Source organism: Mustela nivalis, assembly GCF_964662115.1.
Source record: "Mustela nivalis genome assembly, chromosome: 17".
NCBI classification, from domain to species: domain Eukaryota; kingdom Metazoa; phylum Chordata; class Mammalia; order Carnivora; family Mustelidae; genus Mustela; species Mustela nivalis.
The window spans coordinates 20,004,666-20,021,664 of record NC_139036.1 but is presented as its reverse complement, the minus strand read 5'-3'; the positions used below and the strand labels follow the sequence as shown (position 1 = coordinate 20,021,664).

Genomic DNA, 16,999 nt, shown 5'->3' with positions numbered 1-16,999 from the left:
GCTTTTCCTAGCTGGCTTTACTGGGGGAAGAACACCCACCTATGGGTTGGGGGAGGGGTTCCTTCTGAACCTCAGGGTGGGGAAGGCTCTGAGGTAAAAGAATGCCTGGTGGGTCCTGAGCCTTTGTCAGCACCCCCACAAGCCTGGGGATATAGCATTTGCAGAGGCCGTGGGTCTTGGCCCCCTCACCCCCACGCAGGCAGGAGGCACAGACCGAGCACTTAGTAAAATATTTCATTCAGTAAATCTTGTTTTCCTCCTAGAGCCGAGGCATCAGAGGGCTGGGGGCAGTTGTGGGGGGTACAGGAAGAGGGGTGTGAACCTGCTTCCATGCCAGTTTTCTGGTTCTCTGGCGGGGTGCAATGCGGAAGCCGCCCTCTCCCCTGTGGGTGAAAAGAAGGAAGACAGCCCTCTGCCACAGACTGCTGGGTGTAACTGGTGGGTTCGGCCCTGCGGCCAATGGGTTGTGTAGGTCTGTAGATCTGGGGTGGCGCCCATCCGTTTTACCACTTCGGATAGTGGCATCAAGTGAGCCGATTAGAGCGTTATAACTTCCCCATTTGGTCTGGCGAGACCCGGTGCACGCCTACCCCTTTGAGGTCAAGCCCAAGCTCCCCGATATCCCCAAGAATAGCGCTAATACTAAGCACTTCCCCTGCCCTAGGCGGGAGACAGAAGGGACACCGCCTCGCCGTGCAGCACCGTTGCTGAGGTCCCCGTCACCCCGGGCCTCCCAAGGCCAGCTCCTGCTGAGTCCCGGACGAGGCACGTAGCCAGGCGGGTGCCAGGCAGACGGGAGTCTCGGCGACGCTCCGTTTGTCCCGGACTCCCGCGAGGGGATGGAGTTCCCTTCCCAGTCCAGCCCCCGGACCCCGCCCAGAGGGGCGGGGTCCGGGGTTCCGGACAGAGAGCCGGGGCGGGGCCGAGTCCTGCTCCCCGCCCCGCTTTGCTCCCCAGGCTCGGAGCTGCCCCCAGCGCGCCGCGCTAGTCCGTGCCGTCCACCAGCTCGCACAGCATGTTCTCCAGAGCCGTGATGCGCTGCTCCTGGGCCTGCACCTGCTCGCGAAGGGCCTTGATCTCATCCAGCAGCGTCTCCAGAGTGTGCTGCTGCCGGCGCGCGGAGGACAGAAGAGGCTGTGTCAGGAAGGGGTCGGGACGGGGGATGTGTAGAGCGGGCCGGGGCCGGAGCCGAGCCGGATCTTACCGACAAGGGGGCGTCGCTGGCCGACTGGCTGCGGCGGGGACCGGAGGGAGGGCGCACGTCCAGTATATTGCGCTTGGTGACCCGGAGCTCGCGGTGCTTGGGAGGCACGTAACCGTCCCTCAGCGAGATGAGCACGGGTTCGGCGTCCTGGCCGGATAGCCATTCGTCAGCTTCTAGGGCCGGCTCGGGGCCCGGAGTATCTGGGTACAGGTCGTCCTGAAACAGGTCTGACTGCGAGGGTGGGGTACAGGAAAACTAGTGTTAGCAAAGGGCCGGGCCTGCTCCTTTCCTTCCGCCTTGGAGCCCTCTCTTCCCAACCTCTCCGCGCCCCCTTACCTTGCGGGGCACAGTCATGATGATGGGCTCACATTTTCTTTCGTGCAACTTGTAGAACCTATAAGGGAGCGGGCTTCAGCACCCCTGCCGTCTCCCACCCCCTTTTCTGCAGGGGACCAAGGGGTTGGAGACCAACACTTGCTGAGCCCGTACCATGCACTTCAAAACACATTATTGGGTCCAGCTGGTAAAACATCTCTGATGGGGTGTTTATCATCATTTTACAGTTGAGGAAACTGAAGTTTAGAGAATGTTAACGCTGGGGCTGGCACGGAAACAAGCCTGGTTGTCCCTCACTTCCCCCATCCAACCGCCCCCACCCTGCAAAACACCCCCACTCCTTCCCAAAGATCACACTATGGGAGAAGCCCTGTGTCTTCTCCGATGGCACGTGGGGACAGACATGCAAGCGAGAAGGGCAAAGGCTGCTGACCGGGCGATCTCACACTTGCTGACATCCAGCCCTCGCTTGGGCATGAAACCCATGCCCCTCTGAGGTTCCTTGCTGCTGAACGTGTTCAGGTAATGCACGAAAGGTGGTTCGTCGGTAATCTCAAAGTACCGAATGCTGCTGTCGCCCTGCAAAACCAATCAGTTCAGAAACATTCTCAGGTGGGACCCTCAATATCTCTTGTCCCGTCCCTGTCCTCCCCTGCAGTCCGGGCACCTTGCCGCATAGGTAGACGATGCTGGAGTCGGGGTCGTAGAAGGGCAGTAGGACCCCGTTGCTTGTGTCCATCTCCTGCAGCGCTACTGGTTCCTCAAAGTTGTTCTGCCCGAGCACAGGAGGCGTGACCAGCCCTGTCCCGGCCACCGTGCCACTGCTGGATCCCCTGAAGCCCCCTTGACCCTTCCTACCCGCTGCAAGCCCCCCGCACGTGCCCAAGGCAGTTCTGGCGAACCGAGCTGTGGGTCCCGCCCATGGACACATCAGTCCCAGGGCCCCGCGCACATACAGCCCCTGCGCCGCCGCCGCCGCATGCAGTCACCGCAATCCACCCCCAGGGACTCGGCATCACCAGATGGGGGTGCCAGCGTGGGCTCCTTCAGGCGGCGCAGCACAACTGGGCGGAGGGGTGGGTGTGGGGATGGCAGGCGCTGCAAAGGGGGCAGCAGCCTCCAGCCCAGTCCAGGTGGGCATGCCCTGCGGGTGGGGGGCGCCTGGCCCCTCTCCCGTGATGCCAGTCCCCAGGGCACACACCCCAAGCTTCCAGCTGTGTTACCGGGTCCCACAGGCCCAGCTCTCGCTGGCTCATGCGGGTGAAGCCTGTGGTGAAGATATGACCCTGGCGCGTGAAGACGGCCCGCATGGGCCTCATTCCCTCGTGGGCCGCAAACCTCTCCTGGGGTGGGGGGAGACAGGGAGTGGCGTCACCCAGCTGCCTGCGCCTAACTACTCAGCTTCCTGGGGGGCCCCGGCTGGCCCCAGGCCTGGAGAGCGTCTGCGACCGGCGGGAGCGGGAAGTGCGCGCCTCTTGGCGGATCCCGAGCCCTTTAAGCGCCCTCAGAGGCGGATCCCGAAAGCAGGGGAAGTCGGCCGGCTCCCAGCCGCCGCAGAGGGGCTTTTCCCAACGAGGCCCCGGCCTGGGAGGACGCTCCGGACTGGCCCCGTGGAGGAGCGCGCGCGCGCTCAGCGCGGCCTGGCCTACCGGGTCCCAGAGCGCGAGTTGCCGCTCACTCATCCTGCTGAAGCCGGTGCTGAGTAGCTTCCCGTCCGCCGTGAAGACGGCCCGCAGCGGGCGGGCGCCCTCGTGAGGCCGGGCTCGCTCCTGCTCGCGGGGTTAGTGGGTTAGAGCGCTCGCGGCGGGGACAGGAACGGACCCCGTGCACCCGCACCCCGAGTCCGAGTCAGGGCGGGGAGGCAGGGGCCGCCGCCCTCAGGGAACCGAGCTAGGCGCGAGGGTTGTCCCCTCTTCCGCTCGCCCAGTGGGTCGACTCGGGCAGGTAGGGGCCTACCCGGAGGGAGAGCCGGTGGCGGGCCCGAGATCTTGCAAGATGGGGCGGGGTGCCGGCGGAGAGGAGAGGGCTCCGGGATGTGTCATGCAGGTTCTGGTGGAAGCTTGCAGCGTCTCCGCTGCTCAATTCCAACCCGATGAGCACTGCTCTGAGCTTGTGAGGTGCTGGGGAACCTCACAGGGGAACTGCTCTGAGCTTGTGAGGTGCTGGGGAACTCAGGGAACAGTAGCGGGACAGAAGACTGTGGGCCGTGGGCTTCCTTAGGGCTGGGAGCAGGGGTTGCAGACACTGGGAGGAGGGTACTGCCTCGGGTTAGGGTGGAGGAGGCCAGAGCCGGGACTAGGAACTCAGAGGATCAAGGGCACTGGGGCCTGACAGTTGGTTCCTAGGGTGGAGGCTGGGGAACAGCAAAGCCAGGCACTCACCGCCACCACCTGGCCCTTGCGGGGGTCGATAATGCGCAGGGTCTTGTCCTTGCAGGTGGTGGCTAGCAGGCTGCCGTTGCTGTTCCAGCACACGCTGTGGATGACATCTGGGTGCATGTCTTCTAGACTCAGGAGCACCTCCCCTGTGCCCACATTCCAAATGATGATCACATTGTCACCACCTGCCCAAAGCAGCCAGTCACGGTTACTTGGATCCTGCCTGTGCCATCCTCCCCCACCACACCTGCAGTAGGGACCCCGCCCTAGGCCCCCAGACCTGCACTGAGCAGGACATTCCGCGCCGTGGGGTGCCAGGAGAGGATGCCCACACGTTTGGAGTGTCCCTCAAGTGTAATGATTGGTTCTGTAATGTTGCGCACTGGGGTGTAGTCTGGAACCTGCCACACCTGGGAGGGAGGAAAAGGCATGGGGTGAGTGGGATGAGGAACCTGCTTTGTCTCTCTGCTTCTCCCCAACATTGCCCCCTCCCCACCCCAAACCCTACTGGCTCTCTTGAGTGGTAACGGTCAAATACAAGATGTAGGCAAGATGTAATGATGCCTGCCCTGGGCAGAAGCAGCTGGGAGCCAGGAGGAGACACTGCCAGCTCTCCAGGGACCTTTCTTTACACCCCAGCCAGGAGACTTCAGAGCACTGCCCCTTGCTCTTCAGGCCTCAAGTTGGCCATGGCTATAATTAGCCTTAAGAAGTGCATCCTGGGAGGGGGTGGGCATGTGGCTAAATATAGCCTGGGAGCTAGGCAGGGCTGGGCAGGCCCCAGGGACCCAGCACCCCTTTTACCACCTCCCCTAGCGCAGGTGAGGCAGCCCTCCCCCCTTCCCCTGCCCAGCTGCTCTGCAGCATCCACCTGGTTCCTACCATGACCGTGGTGTCATCTGAGGCACTGGCAATGACGTTGTCATTGTGTGGGCACCAGTCGATGTCCAGCACGGGGGCAGTGTGCCCGGTGACCAGCGGGTAGTTCTTATCCACTCGTCCTGTCTGGAGGGGTCAGAGAGGGAGCTCTGGGGTCAATTTCCTGTGTGCTTTTTGGGGGTGGGCCATGGACCTGTTTACATCTCAATATTCTATCACCTAGTTTGTCTTTGCGAACCCCTTTCAGAACCTCCAGCCCCATGCAACTACTTCCTATACTCCACTGAAGGCAGACAGAGTGGAAGCCATTTAATATCAGGGAATCAGACACAGAGAGGTGATGACTTAGCCAAGGACATGCAGCAAGATACTGGGGGAGCCGAGACCTGAACTCTCAGTCCAGTGCTCTTGCAAAAACACCTACTTGGAGGAGGCTGCTGTTGGGCCCGTCCCCCCAGCTAGAATGTCTATAGGAAGCCCCTGGTAGAAGAGGTCAAGGTGAAGTAGGTCATAGGCAATGCAGTGGCCAACAGTCCTTTTCTAGCCAACCTTGGCAGATCTCCCCACCCCTGTCACTAGCTTGACCTTGGAACCACCAGCAGCAGCCACTCCTGGTGCGTGCTATCTCCCAACCTGAGCTGGGGCTCACCTACTTTTGGTTGTTATGGGCTTTTTATGTGGGGCTCTGAGACATCAGCCCAGAGTTGGCAGTAGGGGAGGGGGTGGCCGTGTGGCACCAGAATGGCAGTTGTCCTGGGTGAGGAGGTGGCTGCAGTTGAAATTTGAGCCCCCAGGGATGGTGTCCTTGGGAGATGTCTGCATTGTCCCAGAATGAGTCACTGGCTATTGTCAGGCCTCTTCCTGACCCTGCCACCTGCCGGGTCTCCCTTCACAGGGTGTAGGGGCCAAATCAAGGTCATGACTTGGGGTGGCCATCCTGGGGGTGGAGATTTCCAAGGGGCTTGAGGTTACCCAGCAAAGGGGGAGGTAATTGCCCAGCCCCCATCCCTGGGGTAGGGAGGCCTCTGGCCTCTGGTGTGATGTACCCCTGCCCTTTGTTCTCATTCTGTCTTGCTCTAAGAACCACAGTGGGGAGGTGACCAGGACTCTTTGGAAAGAGCTTGACGCTGTCCTCAGCGTGGTGTTCTGGGGTGTGATTTAATCAAATGGTCACCATGCACTGGGGAGAAAGATCATGAGGGGGGTGTGGCATCGGGAGAGACAAGAACAGAATCTGGGTCAGGCCCTGGCTCCACCACTTCCCAGTTATCTCCATAACACCCTTCTGGTCCCTGCTGGTGACAAGGGTGCTGCTCAGAAAAGGGGACCCGCTGTGCGTGTGTGCAGGCCACTGTGCTGCTGCTGTTCTGGGCAGGGTGAGGGAGCCTCCAAGTTGGTCCCCAAGGACTTGGGGAACAGGGAGCAGCTGATGGACACAAACTTCCCTCTCAACTGAAGGAGGGATCCCCCGGGGCCACAGCTAGTGTCTTCCCACCTGCTTTCTTCCCCAAATCCCTCACCTTGGCCAGAGGCAGGACAATGAAGGCACCTCCACCTCCTGCCTCCACAATAATGGCCAGGAATTTGGGGTTGACGGCACAGAAGGAGCTGTCCCATGTGACCTTGGACACACGGATATCCTCGTAGGATTGGTCAGCCTTTGCCGCCTGCCCAAACACATGGCGGAACTTGCTCTGCCGAACCACACGCCGGCTCATGGCTGTGGGTAGAAATGGAGGATCTCAGTTCTGGGAATGCCTTTGGTCCTTAGTCCTGTGAACTGGGGGAGGGAAAAGAGCAGGGAGAGGGTGGCAAGTGAGAAGGGTTATCTGGCTATGAATCAGGTCCTAGAACAGGGAGCTTTCTTCCAGGTGATGAAATTATGTGAAAGGTCTTTGCCACCTATAAAATGTTGCTTAATTCAAGGGGCTGGGATTTGGGACCTGACTTCTTTGAGACCCAGGCAGGGGACAGTGGAGTTTGCCTGGGCCTGAAAGCTTCCTGGAAGTTGCAGTGGTTTGGGGAGGAGCCTCAGTGCAGGCTGCCCTCCTGATGGCTAGCCTTGGATGAGCATCTCTTCAGGAAGTGGTTTATTTCCTAACTGCACCTTGCCCAAAATCAGAGGCCATGGTCTTGGGATCTTGGCTCAACGCCAGCTATGGGGCTAAGACTGCAGCCCCTCAAGATCCTGACCTCTGCATCTGTAACATAGTTTGGGCAGACGGGCTTTTGTCTTTTTCTAAAAATTTGCCAAGGGGAAGTTCCTCCTGCCAGCTAACCTGAGTCTTTCCTGCTACTGTTTTCATCAATTTCATCCCATCCTGTTGGGGGACACAGTGTAAGGTAGATCTCTCCACTCCCCTTTCACCGGCCTCTCCAAGAAGTCCTAACTATGGTCTGGCTTTTGCCTACCATACTTCCGTTCCATTTCTCCTAAGGGTGCCGAACTCTCCTGGGGTGGAGTCCTCAATCCCCGCGCTACGGCCAGATTTGCAGGAGTCGCGGGGGGGGGGGGGGGCGGTGAGTGCCTTTTCTTCAGCCAGGGTCTGTGCTATGCTCTTCCCCAGGGGACTCACCGGGCTTTCCCAAAGTCCTATCCAGTGACTCCTGCCCCTCCCCAGCCCCGGGCATCCCTGTGCCCTTCACGCCGCTTCTGCAGCCCCAGGCCTGAGGCCCGAGCCTCCCGGCACCCTCCTCCGGCTTCCTGCCCCGGCACTGCGTTCTTAGGAGACGAGGTGTTGGTGCCGTGCAGGCGCGCGGGCCACTGTCCGGCCAAATATAGACGCCAAGTCCGCCCCGCCCGGGACCGAATTTGGCGGCGCGGGGGAGGGGGCGCAGATCTCTGCCCTCTCTAGAGACCCCGCCCGCTGCGGTGGCTGCGGTGGCGGCGTGGGATGGGGGAGGTACCTGGTCCTGAGTGGGCCGAGGGACGCTCACGCTGCGACTCCACTGCAGAGGGGTCTAGGGGTGCGCTGGGGGCCGAGGGAGTCAGGACGCCGGAACTGCCTCTCCGGGTGTCCGCGGCGTCTGGGGCCCGGGTGTTCCTCTGCGCGCTCGGGCCGCTGCTTGCGGCTCTCCCGGGCCCCGCGTCGCTGCAGTCCCAGCTGCCGCTGCCATCAACCTGCGGGGGCGGGGCTTATGACGGGGGCGTGGCCACATGTGCCCCGCCCCCCCCCCAGCGGCGGGAAAGTCGAGCGCCGCTGACTCTGAGCCGCCAGCCCGCAGGGCTCAAAGAACTGTCAAAAGTAATTCAGGGTGTCCCGGCGGGATGTGCGCACGCCTTCACCACCCTCCGTGCCTCCGGGGTGGGCTGGGCAGACCCAGGTTCTCAGATCCAGGTTCGCAGACCCAGGTTTCCAGACCCAGGCTGGGCGCGGAGAGGGAGACCCGGCAGCCGGGCAAGATCAGGTGCCTTCGCGCCGCATTCCTGCTGCAATCGCGCTCCCAATTTAGCCTGTCCCCGCTGGAGGGCCGGGGCGGCGGGACTGCACGCACGTCTAGACCCTCCTGGGGAGAGGTCCTGGCAGATGCTTCTAGGGAGTCTTCCCAGCCCTTGGGTGAGGGCCTAGGCTCGCCCAGGACAGCTCGAGGGTACCCGATAGGGTAACCGTTCTTGTTATTAATGGCTATGGCTACCACTTGAGAACCTAAAACGTTGGCACTGTAGCTAGGCATTTCACCCGATAGAGAGGATTCCATGGAGGAGGGCGCAAAGCAGACTAAAGACTCGCTGAGAAGTGAATCTACCTTGAACCCGTGGGAACACCAGGTTCAAGGAGAAGCAACTGCCACAGGCTTTTGGCAATCAAATTTTGTTTTATTTATTTACTTTAAAAAAGACTTTGAGAGGGAGAATGCGAGCATGAGATGGGGGGTGGGGAGGAACAAAGAGGAGGAAGGAGTAGCAGACTCCCCACTGAGAGGGCAGCCGGGTACAGGGCTCCATCCCAGGAGCCTGAGCTGAAGTCAGATGCTTAACCAACAGAGGCATCCAGGCGTCCTCCCTGCAACCCATCTCCCTTCTTCCACCATTATCCAATACTTCTCTTCTAACAGCAAGAGAGGGTTAAAAGCTTTTACTTCTTTAGAAAGTCATGCCCCAATTCTAGAAATCAGTGAGCTGAGGTGGCTTGTGCTGAAAGTTTGTGAGCTCTACCTCACTAATGTCCAGAGAGGTCAGCCACCCAAGAAATCTAGTCCCTGCTGGGGCAGGTCACAGCAGCTGTCCCAGAGCAGTCACTCTGTACCACACATAGCAGAGGAATTTTGGTCCCTTTGCTTATTCATTCTCCTAACATTCAGGTGGTGGCTGTGGCAAGAGCTTCTTTGACCAGGCAAGTTCCCAGCTTGGTCACTTTATTGGAGCCCCAAAGTCTGAAATAATCTTTGGTTATTCCATTTCCCACTCAGCCTTTATTTTGTGGGAGGTAGAAAGTATTTTCCCCCCAGAGCTCTTTTTTTTTTTTTTTTAATATTTTATTTATTTGACAGAGAGAGAGAGTGAGTCACAAGTAGACAGAAAGGCAGGCAGAGAGAGAGAGGGAAGCAGGCTCCCCAATGAGCAGAGAGCCTGATGCAGAACTTGATCCCAGGACCCTGAGATCATGACCTGAGCCGAAGGCAGAGGCTTAACCCACTGAGCCACCCAGGTGCCCCTACTCTTTTTTTTTTTCCCTCAAAGATTTTATTTATTTGACAGAGAGATTACAAGTAGTCAGAGAGGCAGGCAGAGAGAAAGGAGGAAACAGGTTCCCCACTGAGCAGAGAGCCCGATGTGCGGGGCTCCATCCCAGGACCCTGAGATCATGACCTGAGCTGAAGGCAGAGGCTTCACTGAGCCACCCAGGCACCCCCCCCCCCCCCCCCCCCGCCACGAGCTAGCTCTTAAGCATGAGGGAGATCAAGGAGAATTGCTCCATGTGCCTCCCACTGCTCATCAGTGTTCTCTTCCAATCCCTCCACCTGCTCTAGCACCATCTCCCCCTCTTTTTTTGCACTTGATCAAATACACATTTCATCTTCAAAATAAAAATTTATTTAATCTGTAACAAGAACATTGAATCTGCACATTTGCGCACAAGTTCACATTTAAAAACAGCAGAGCACATCAGTAATAAAAAAAATCTATGATACAAGTGGAACATCCCAACCACCAGGAAGATTAAGGAAGGAGATGAGACCACTCTTTATATTCTGCTTCAAATGCCTCAAAAAGGTCCCAGAGATTCCAGGGAGCACCTGCTTTATTTAATAAAATGTGAGCATAAAAGTTTGGACTGGCCTGGGGCAAAGGTAACAGTCAGTGGGAGAGTCTTTTTTGGACTTGTTTTCTACATTTAGAACAAGTCCTACAAAATAAAGTAGAAAGAAAAAAAAAAAAATAAAAGGCACCTTAAGCTATGCCAGGCAAACCAAAATCCTAAAAAACCACAAAAACCAAACAATTCCCTGTGGGCCTGTTGGCGGAGAATCATTTCAGGGCCAGTTACCCAGTTTCCAGATTGGGTCATCAGCTTGAATAAAGCCCTGGGTATTAGCTCTGCATATGTACAGAGGACAAAGCCACCAGTGCCGCTGTGAAGACCCAGAGGGCAGCACTAGTCATATACCCCCTGAGGCATCTTCAAGCCAGTGAGCGATGATTCCAGTTTAGAAATCCTGTCTTAGGTCTCTGGGGCACTGAGAAAATGAGGCTGGTTTTCTTTCATAGCAGGAGCCAGGGCCTGTCACCCTTCACTTCCAGGCTGGGAAAGTACACAAGCACCTTGCATTAGCTCTCCATGGCATCGAGGGACCCCAGAGGCCTGGGACAGGGGTTAGGAGTGTGCAGCTTTCTGCTTTGGTGACAGGCTGTTTCCTAATCTGGGTATCAGATGAGTTGAGGCAGCAAATATATTTATGCCTAATACATGCCTTGATCCTTTAAGTCTGGGAGGGAAAACAAAGTCCAAGATACCGTCAAGTTGGACTGGTGCTGAAAGAGCTAAAATTTCATCTACCATCAAAAAGCAAAACAAACTGAGACAAAAAGGACACTAGCCATTCACCGTTACAACCATCACTGTAAGACACACCATCACTGACTGAGGAAAGGGCTAATTCCACACAGAATGTTGAAGGGGAGTGCAGGACACAGATGGAAGTCAGCTCTGGGTCCATCCGCCCAAGTCCCCTGTGAGTCAGGGCTGACCACAGAGGCCTTGCTCTGTGAGAGGACTCAGGACAGCCAGGGCCGCGTGCCTGGAGGAAGGGAGGAGCGGCTGTCAAGAGGATGTGTGTTTTAATTATCACAATGTAAACAAAGTATCCACAAATAGTTGTCAAAAAGAGCCAAAGAATGGCTTTATTTAAAAGTTTTAAAATGCCCTTAAAAAGTGACCCTCTTTGCATAATGCTTTCGTAAAAGAAAAAGACTCCCACAGAAACTTCTCTACCAAACATGCCTAGATCACTTTAAAACTGAAATCCTCAGATGGAATAGATGAAGATTTTCGTGAGTGGCTATGTCTGAGAAACTTCAGGTCTATCCAAAAGTCTCTGTTTGGGGCCCTTGATCAAGAGGGGACCTCAGAGCCTGGGCTTTCATTCTCAAGGCTGTCCTTGGAGCTCTTTGTAGTTCCCCAGATGAGATAGGGGTGGGATACAGGTACAGAACCAGGAAAATGCTACCTCAAGAGCCTGAAGAAGCTAGGGTGCTAAGAATGATCCCAAACATTAAGACTCTGAAAGGCAACCAAAATGAGGAGAGATGATTATTACTATAATACAGTACTACAGGTCTACTATAGTATATACTACTCCTAAGTGTTTCTAAAATCAAGAAAGGGTTGAAGTCTCTCTCCTTCCTATTCACCAGGTAACCCTCCAGATTATAGCTCAAAAGTTGCGTGCTCCTGGGGCTTCTACCCCATGCACCAAAACATTACTTTTTAAAGTATTTTTGCACAGGTGTGCGTGTATCTGTGTATGCACACACACACTCTCTCTCACTCTCTCTCCTCCAGGGTAACTGAGAGTCAGACTACGGTGGTTTTCAAAATAAAGAGAGGCACTGAGCAAGAGGTCAAGACTTTTCCTACTCAGCTCTGTCAAACCACCAGACCTGCTGTTCTGGGTCTGAGCTTTCCATGAACAGAAAAGGGAAATAGGCCACCTGAGATTATCAAAAAGTCTGAGGACAAGAAAGTCTGAGAAGTCCTTGATGGCTCATCATGTGCTTCCCCTGGGCATTGCTCAGCTATGCAAATAACACAAGAACCCTCAGTTGTGGGGGGTTTGAGAGGCTGGCAAAAACCCCACAGCATGGGTGAATTACAGACCCTGAATGGAGGATGTTTCTTGAGGCAGGTAAATTAAACGATGACCAAGAATGTTACTTAAAAGAAGGAAGCGAGAGCAAGACTATTTCCTTTTTCTTTAAAAAAAGTTTTCTTCACAGCATTAGAAGATCTCCCCACCGCTGCTGTTACTTAATGCAGGGATGGTGAGCACTAACCACCGCTGCAGGGGAGGAGAGAGCACAGTGTAATACTGTCCATCCTGCTTATAATCCTCTATGTGAGGGATGTCACCATTTCAAATGGTTAATGAGGGGACACCACTTTCTTCACCTCAGTGCAAATCCTTCTCTCCCTGCCCCGGTCACAATTTCCTGTCCTTTCCCTCTTGTATTGGCGGTGGTGGAACTGGCTCAACAAGGCAGGGCTGTTTAGCAGGCTGAGCCCTGAAAATTCATAACCCTGTCTTGCAAGCCTCCTCACACTGGTACACATCATCTAACAAAAACACTTGACAACACATTAAACATCCAGGAACCACAAAGCCGTGTGTGTGGAGGATACATTCGAACATTCAAGGAAAAACTATTTAAAGACAGCACAGGTACATATAATTACTACATCATAAAGACACTTAGAGCAGGAGATTTCTGCCCAATCCACCACCTGGCAGCGAAGTGAGACCTGACCAACTTCCACACAGCACCCAGATTCACAGCTCCCCTGGAGCACCTATGAATGGCCTCAGGCCACCTTTTCTGTCCCCTGGAGGTCACTCCACTATCTGTTTCCCACCAAACTCTGGCCTCTGACAATCCCCTTGACAGTCTGGGTATCTGTCTTTCCTCTCAGTGCCGCGATGAGCCAAAAACCAAAGCCCAAGTCTGTACTTGGTCAACTTCTCAGCCACGTGGACATCAACCAAAGCAAACAGGAAGCAAATTTGCAAACCTCTTCAGTTTTGATGAGCTGCAGAAGGTATTTCATTCCAGGCTAAATGGTTTCTGTAAGAAGCCCAAACAGGCTTGTTAATGGCAAGGAGCTCCACAACAGTAACGAAGCAAAAGCATCCTAAGTGGAGTCAATAGTGGGTGCCTGCCCTTGGTGGGGGGGCCTGCCTGCCCATGAACCCTGCAGCCCACTCCATCGGAAGCTTCCGCCCTGGGCAGCGGTATCACTCACATACACTCCCTGGCTGTGGTTCAGCTCCTGGCAAACAACCCGCTCTGGGATTTCAGTCTCAAAGAGAAATCAGCTTTCAGTCAAACTGTGATCTAATGGGAGCCTTCAGGGGTTTCTCTGAGGAGGAAGTTACTAACACATAATTTGGCAGCAGCTGGCGATCAGAAGTCTCCATCTTAACAATTAAAACCACCATCGATATACTCTGCAGATTCCTACCAGCACCCATCAGTTTTATTTCTGTGGTGTCTGTTTTCTCCAGTTGCAGCTTTATCCTTCTTAAAAAGATTAAATCAAAAAGATCCTACGACATCAACAACAAAACACTGTAAGAAAGTGACATTATGTACATAAATACTGTGTATAAACTAGAGAAATGACATATCTTCCAGAAAAAAAAAAAAAAAACACAACAACCCATGTCAAGTGTTAACAGTGATAACATCGGTAAGAAAACTTTGCGTTCAATGGAGGTTATACATAGGTAATGTAACAATTCAAATATCATCTATGAAATTTTAAAAAAAGGGCAGCACTGGGAGAAACAGCATGAGGGAGAAAAGTAAATTGGAAAAATATATGGCCATTAAACTCAGAAGGCCCACAGAATTATTCAAGTAATGGAAGTGTTAAAACCCTACATACATAGTCATTTTACAAGAACACACTGACTTTCAATTGCTGTTTTTCAAACTTGTCCCTATTCTGTTTTAGTTGAAAGGATGTTACAGAGCACATTTCCTGGCAGGGAGGGCCAGGGTGACAGCCCATGTGGAGGAAGATACTGACCCGGAAGATACCGGGCAGCAGCCTCTGCAGACTTCACCTCCTCCTCCTCCTCCTATGCTTTCCTCGACACCTCCTCCTCCTCATATGCTTTCCTCCACACAGATCTCTCAGATTTCATTTGAGGTTCACTTTTAATTTAAAAATCATGTGCTGGGTGGCGGGGGGGTGGGGGGGCGGGGGGGCGGGGGGACCTATTTGCTTGGTAAGTTTACAAAGCCAGCCATTATCCTGCCTTTCGGTAATGATGGACTCAGGAATCCAGAAGGAGTGGCTTCTGGAAGGCCCCCCCACTTTGAGAGCAAAGCAGAACCTGCCCACCTTGGGAACTCTCAGTGGGCCCAAGGCTGAGAGCATGTGGACTTGCAGCGGCCCTTCAGCTCAATCCCATGCATCAGGTCTGAAGCCCAAACCATCATCACACAGGCCCAGGGGAGCATTTCCGATTTCCAGCTTCATCCCCACCCTCCCCAGCTGCTTCCTTCTTCAAGCAAGCAAGCAAGCAAGCAAGCAAGCTTTTTCTCAGAGGGCAAATGAGGAGCAGGTGGGAGCTGATTGAAAAACAGCAATTTGCCTTTGATAAAGGTACTCTTTGAAAATGAGTATTTTTTTGAGGTTTGAATTTTTCTAAAAATAAAAAAATGCTAAAATGGTCTTGCTGTCTGAATCAATCTCTCTTTTTCTCTTTCACGCACACATACACAGAGGGGGAAAAAAACCAACCCAAACCCTGCATGCGCCAGGAACAGTAAAATGACCAAAATATTATAAAATTAACCCATAAAGTGCATGTTCCTTACATATTACACCTGCCCCTTTTACAAACATTTCTTTCAGAAAGTCACACGTGTAGGCTCAGAATCACATGGTATTATAGAAGGGGTTGGTTGTCCGTTTTTTATCATTTGCTTTTTTAAGTCTCCTAAGGGGGTGAGTTCGGCCGTGCTGCTGACGGGGCGCCACAGCCAGCCCTGGAGCCGGGCCTGAACGTGGCAGTCCCTGGGGTTGTGGCAAAGGAAGGCCTCCTTCAGAACTAGTCAATTCGGGTCCTGCCCTGGGGAGCAAACACTGCTGACTGTAACCAAATTCTTTGGCATACTGTACGATGGGCTTCTCCACTGGCTTGCTCTGCGCGATACACTCTGTTGTTTTGAGCTGTTCTATAAAATACTTGGTGGGCTCTAGGTTCTGGGGGGCATCTGGGTTTTCTGAGGGCTCCTGGGCCTCCCTGGCGTGCATGCCTGTGTCCGTTCTGTTGAAGGGCTGAAGCAGTTTGAGATGAGGGGGATCAGAGGAGAGAGGCTCTCTGTCCGATAAACAGTCTTTACAGAGGTCCAAGTAACCTAACTTGGCGAGGGAAGCTGAATGCCTCATTTGGGATGGTTTGGTGAGCCCTCCCTGGCAAATCGCTCGGGACTCGATTTCTTTAGTGCGCTCCTTCACCACACCGGGGCTATGGCTGAGACCCTTTATGCTGTCACCACTAGAGCTGTGTGGGAGTTGACAGGCTATAGGAAGTGGGTCCGGTTTTTCTTGTAACTCCTCAATATTGTCACCGAGTTGGCTTAGGTCTTCTCTAGTTAACTGGGAGTCCTCGTATGGCATTTCATTGCCACTGGAAAAGGGGCCCTCCTGACTTTCTTCCCAGCTACCCTGCTCTGAAGAGGGCTCGTTGTCTGTGGTGCTGCTTTGCTCTGTGAAGCCTTCCAGGTGAACTACAGTCTGGGGATGTGCGTGATCCAAGTTGGCAGATGGTACATGGGTTGTGCGACTGACAAAAGGTGCTCCTGTTTGCCGGGCTGTCGAGAGGCTGTCATCCCAGGCTTCAGGGCTGCTCAGGGTGGAGGTCAGGTCAGTGGGACTGTCGTGCTCAGGAGGGGAAGAATGAGGCAGAGGTAGCACGTTGGGGTGCAGAGGAGCCTGGGTGGGGCCCAGAGTCCTGTTCAGATTTTCATCCAGTGCACAGAGGATGGGGACGGAGTCCTCTACTTTTGCTTTCCTCAGTCCCTGCTCTCCACTCTTTATGCTGGTGGCTCTTTCACCCCCTGGCCCAGGGTGATTGGGGGATGGAACCGCGTGGGGATACTCAATGATTTCCACCTTCTTGGGAAGTGAGAGAGGGGCTGCCTGTGTCTCAGAGCCCTGGCACGAAACCACAGTCCTCTGCTCCTTCAGGACTCCTTCCTGCTTTGTTCTAGTGTCTGACCCTGGGCGCTCTTGAAACGGCAGCAGCTCAGGTGCTGGACCAATGGCTACTTGCTCAGACTGGAGTAGTGAGCCAGCTTCGGACCCACTGCACTTCCCTTTGCCCTTGTTAATCTCTGGTTCCTTGGGGACAAAACAAAGTTCAAGGCTAGCTTCATCACTCTTCCCTTTTGGTGCTAGGTCTGCCACAGAGAAATCATTCTTGGAATTCTTGCGAATGGACAATGAGGCACAACCAGGCGCGGCACCATGGTGCTCTTGCTCCTGTCGCAAGCGCTCTTCAAACTCCAAGGTGGCTCGCCTCACAGACCCAGGGTACCACTTGGCACCTGGGTGCATTCCAGGGCCCCAAAGTTCTTGTTCCTCCTCAGCTGGTTCCTCATCTTCCAGCTCTGCAGTTGATGAGTGTGTGGTTAGGCAGCCTTCTAGGTCCCACTTCCCTGAGTCTTTGGCTAGTTCAGGCTGGGCTGTGTAGGAACCCTCACTTTGCTCCAGATTTCCAGGTTTGTTCTCCAGGGCCTGGGCTCTCTCAAGGGGCAGCTCATGGACAGTATGCTTCTTTGGCGTATGGCATGGGTTAGTCAGGATGTCTCCTTTCAGTTGAATCTGTCCGACTCCTTGACTGATGGATTCAATCTCAGTAACGATTTCTTTGACTGAAATTGCATTTTCTGAGTGAGATTGCATGAAGATGTCTGGGCTGACCAGTTCTGAGATTGCCTAGGGAGAAAACAGTGAGACAGTTATGGCAA

The 16,999-nt window shown here is 54.5% G+C and overlaps 3 protein-coding genes across 11 annotated transcripts in view; all 3 read right to left on the bottom strand.

Annotated features, from left to right (window-relative positions):
- On the bottom strand, positions 1–7,928 carry CORO6 (coronin 6). 9 transcript variants are annotated; one of them, XM_082707138.1, is made up of 12 exons: positions 7,705–7,922; positions 6,318–6,577; positions 4,801–4,923; positions 4,199–4,328; positions 3,922–4,103; positions 3,190–3,309; positions 2,764–2,883; positions 2,208–2,312; positions 1,974–2,119; positions 1,541–1,598; positions 1,205–1,435; positions 1–1,107 (listed from the first exon to the last, which is right to left on the bottom strand). In XM_082707138.1, the coding sequence occupies exons 2-12, from the start codon at positions 6,513–6,515 to the stop codon at positions 985–987; spliced, it is 1,536 nt and encodes a 511-aa protein (XP_082563264.1). In that variant the 5' UTR covers positions 6,516–6,577; positions 7,705–7,922; the 3' UTR covers positions 1–984. The 9 variants fall into 9 exon arrangements, with proteins under 9 accessions (XP_082563264.1, XP_082563266.1, XP_082563265.1 ...); XM_082707140.1 differs by having other exon boundaries at positions 1–1,104; XM_082707139.1 differs by having other exon boundaries at positions 6,318–6,517.
- ALDOC (aldolase, fructose-bisphosphate C) overlaps positions 1–16,999 on the bottom strand; it is a 1,020,901-nt gene that overhangs the window by 935,918 nt on the left and 67,984 nt on the right. The gene's annotated exons all lie outside the window — the stretch shown is intronic.
- SSH2 (slingshot protein phosphatase 2) overlaps positions 9,810–16,999 on the bottom strand; it is a 252,619-nt gene continuing 245,429 nt past the window's right edge. The window contains exon 16 of the mRNA XM_082708526.1: positions 9,810–16,967. Coding sequence (XP_082564652.1) covers positions 14,904–16,967 — 2,064 coding nt within the window. The 3' untranslated portion in view covers positions 9,810–14,903. The remainder of the gene's footprint in view (positions 16,968–16,999) is intronic.

Bases quoted from the DNA above. Each gene is read 5' to 3' on its own strand.
- CORO6 (XM_082707138.1), bottom strand. From the start codon at position 6,515: ATGAGCCGGCGTGTGGTTCGGCAGAGCAAGTTCCGCCATGTGTTTGGG. The intron at 3,310-3,921 runs GTGAGTGCCTGG...CCCCGCGAGCAG, and splicing joins GCAAGGGCCAGGTGGTGGCG to GAGCGAGCCCGGCCTCACGA. The intron at 1,436-1,540 runs GTAAGGGGGCGC...CCACCCTCGCAG, and splicing joins TCATGACTGTGCCCCGCAAG to TCAGACCTGTTTCAGGACGA.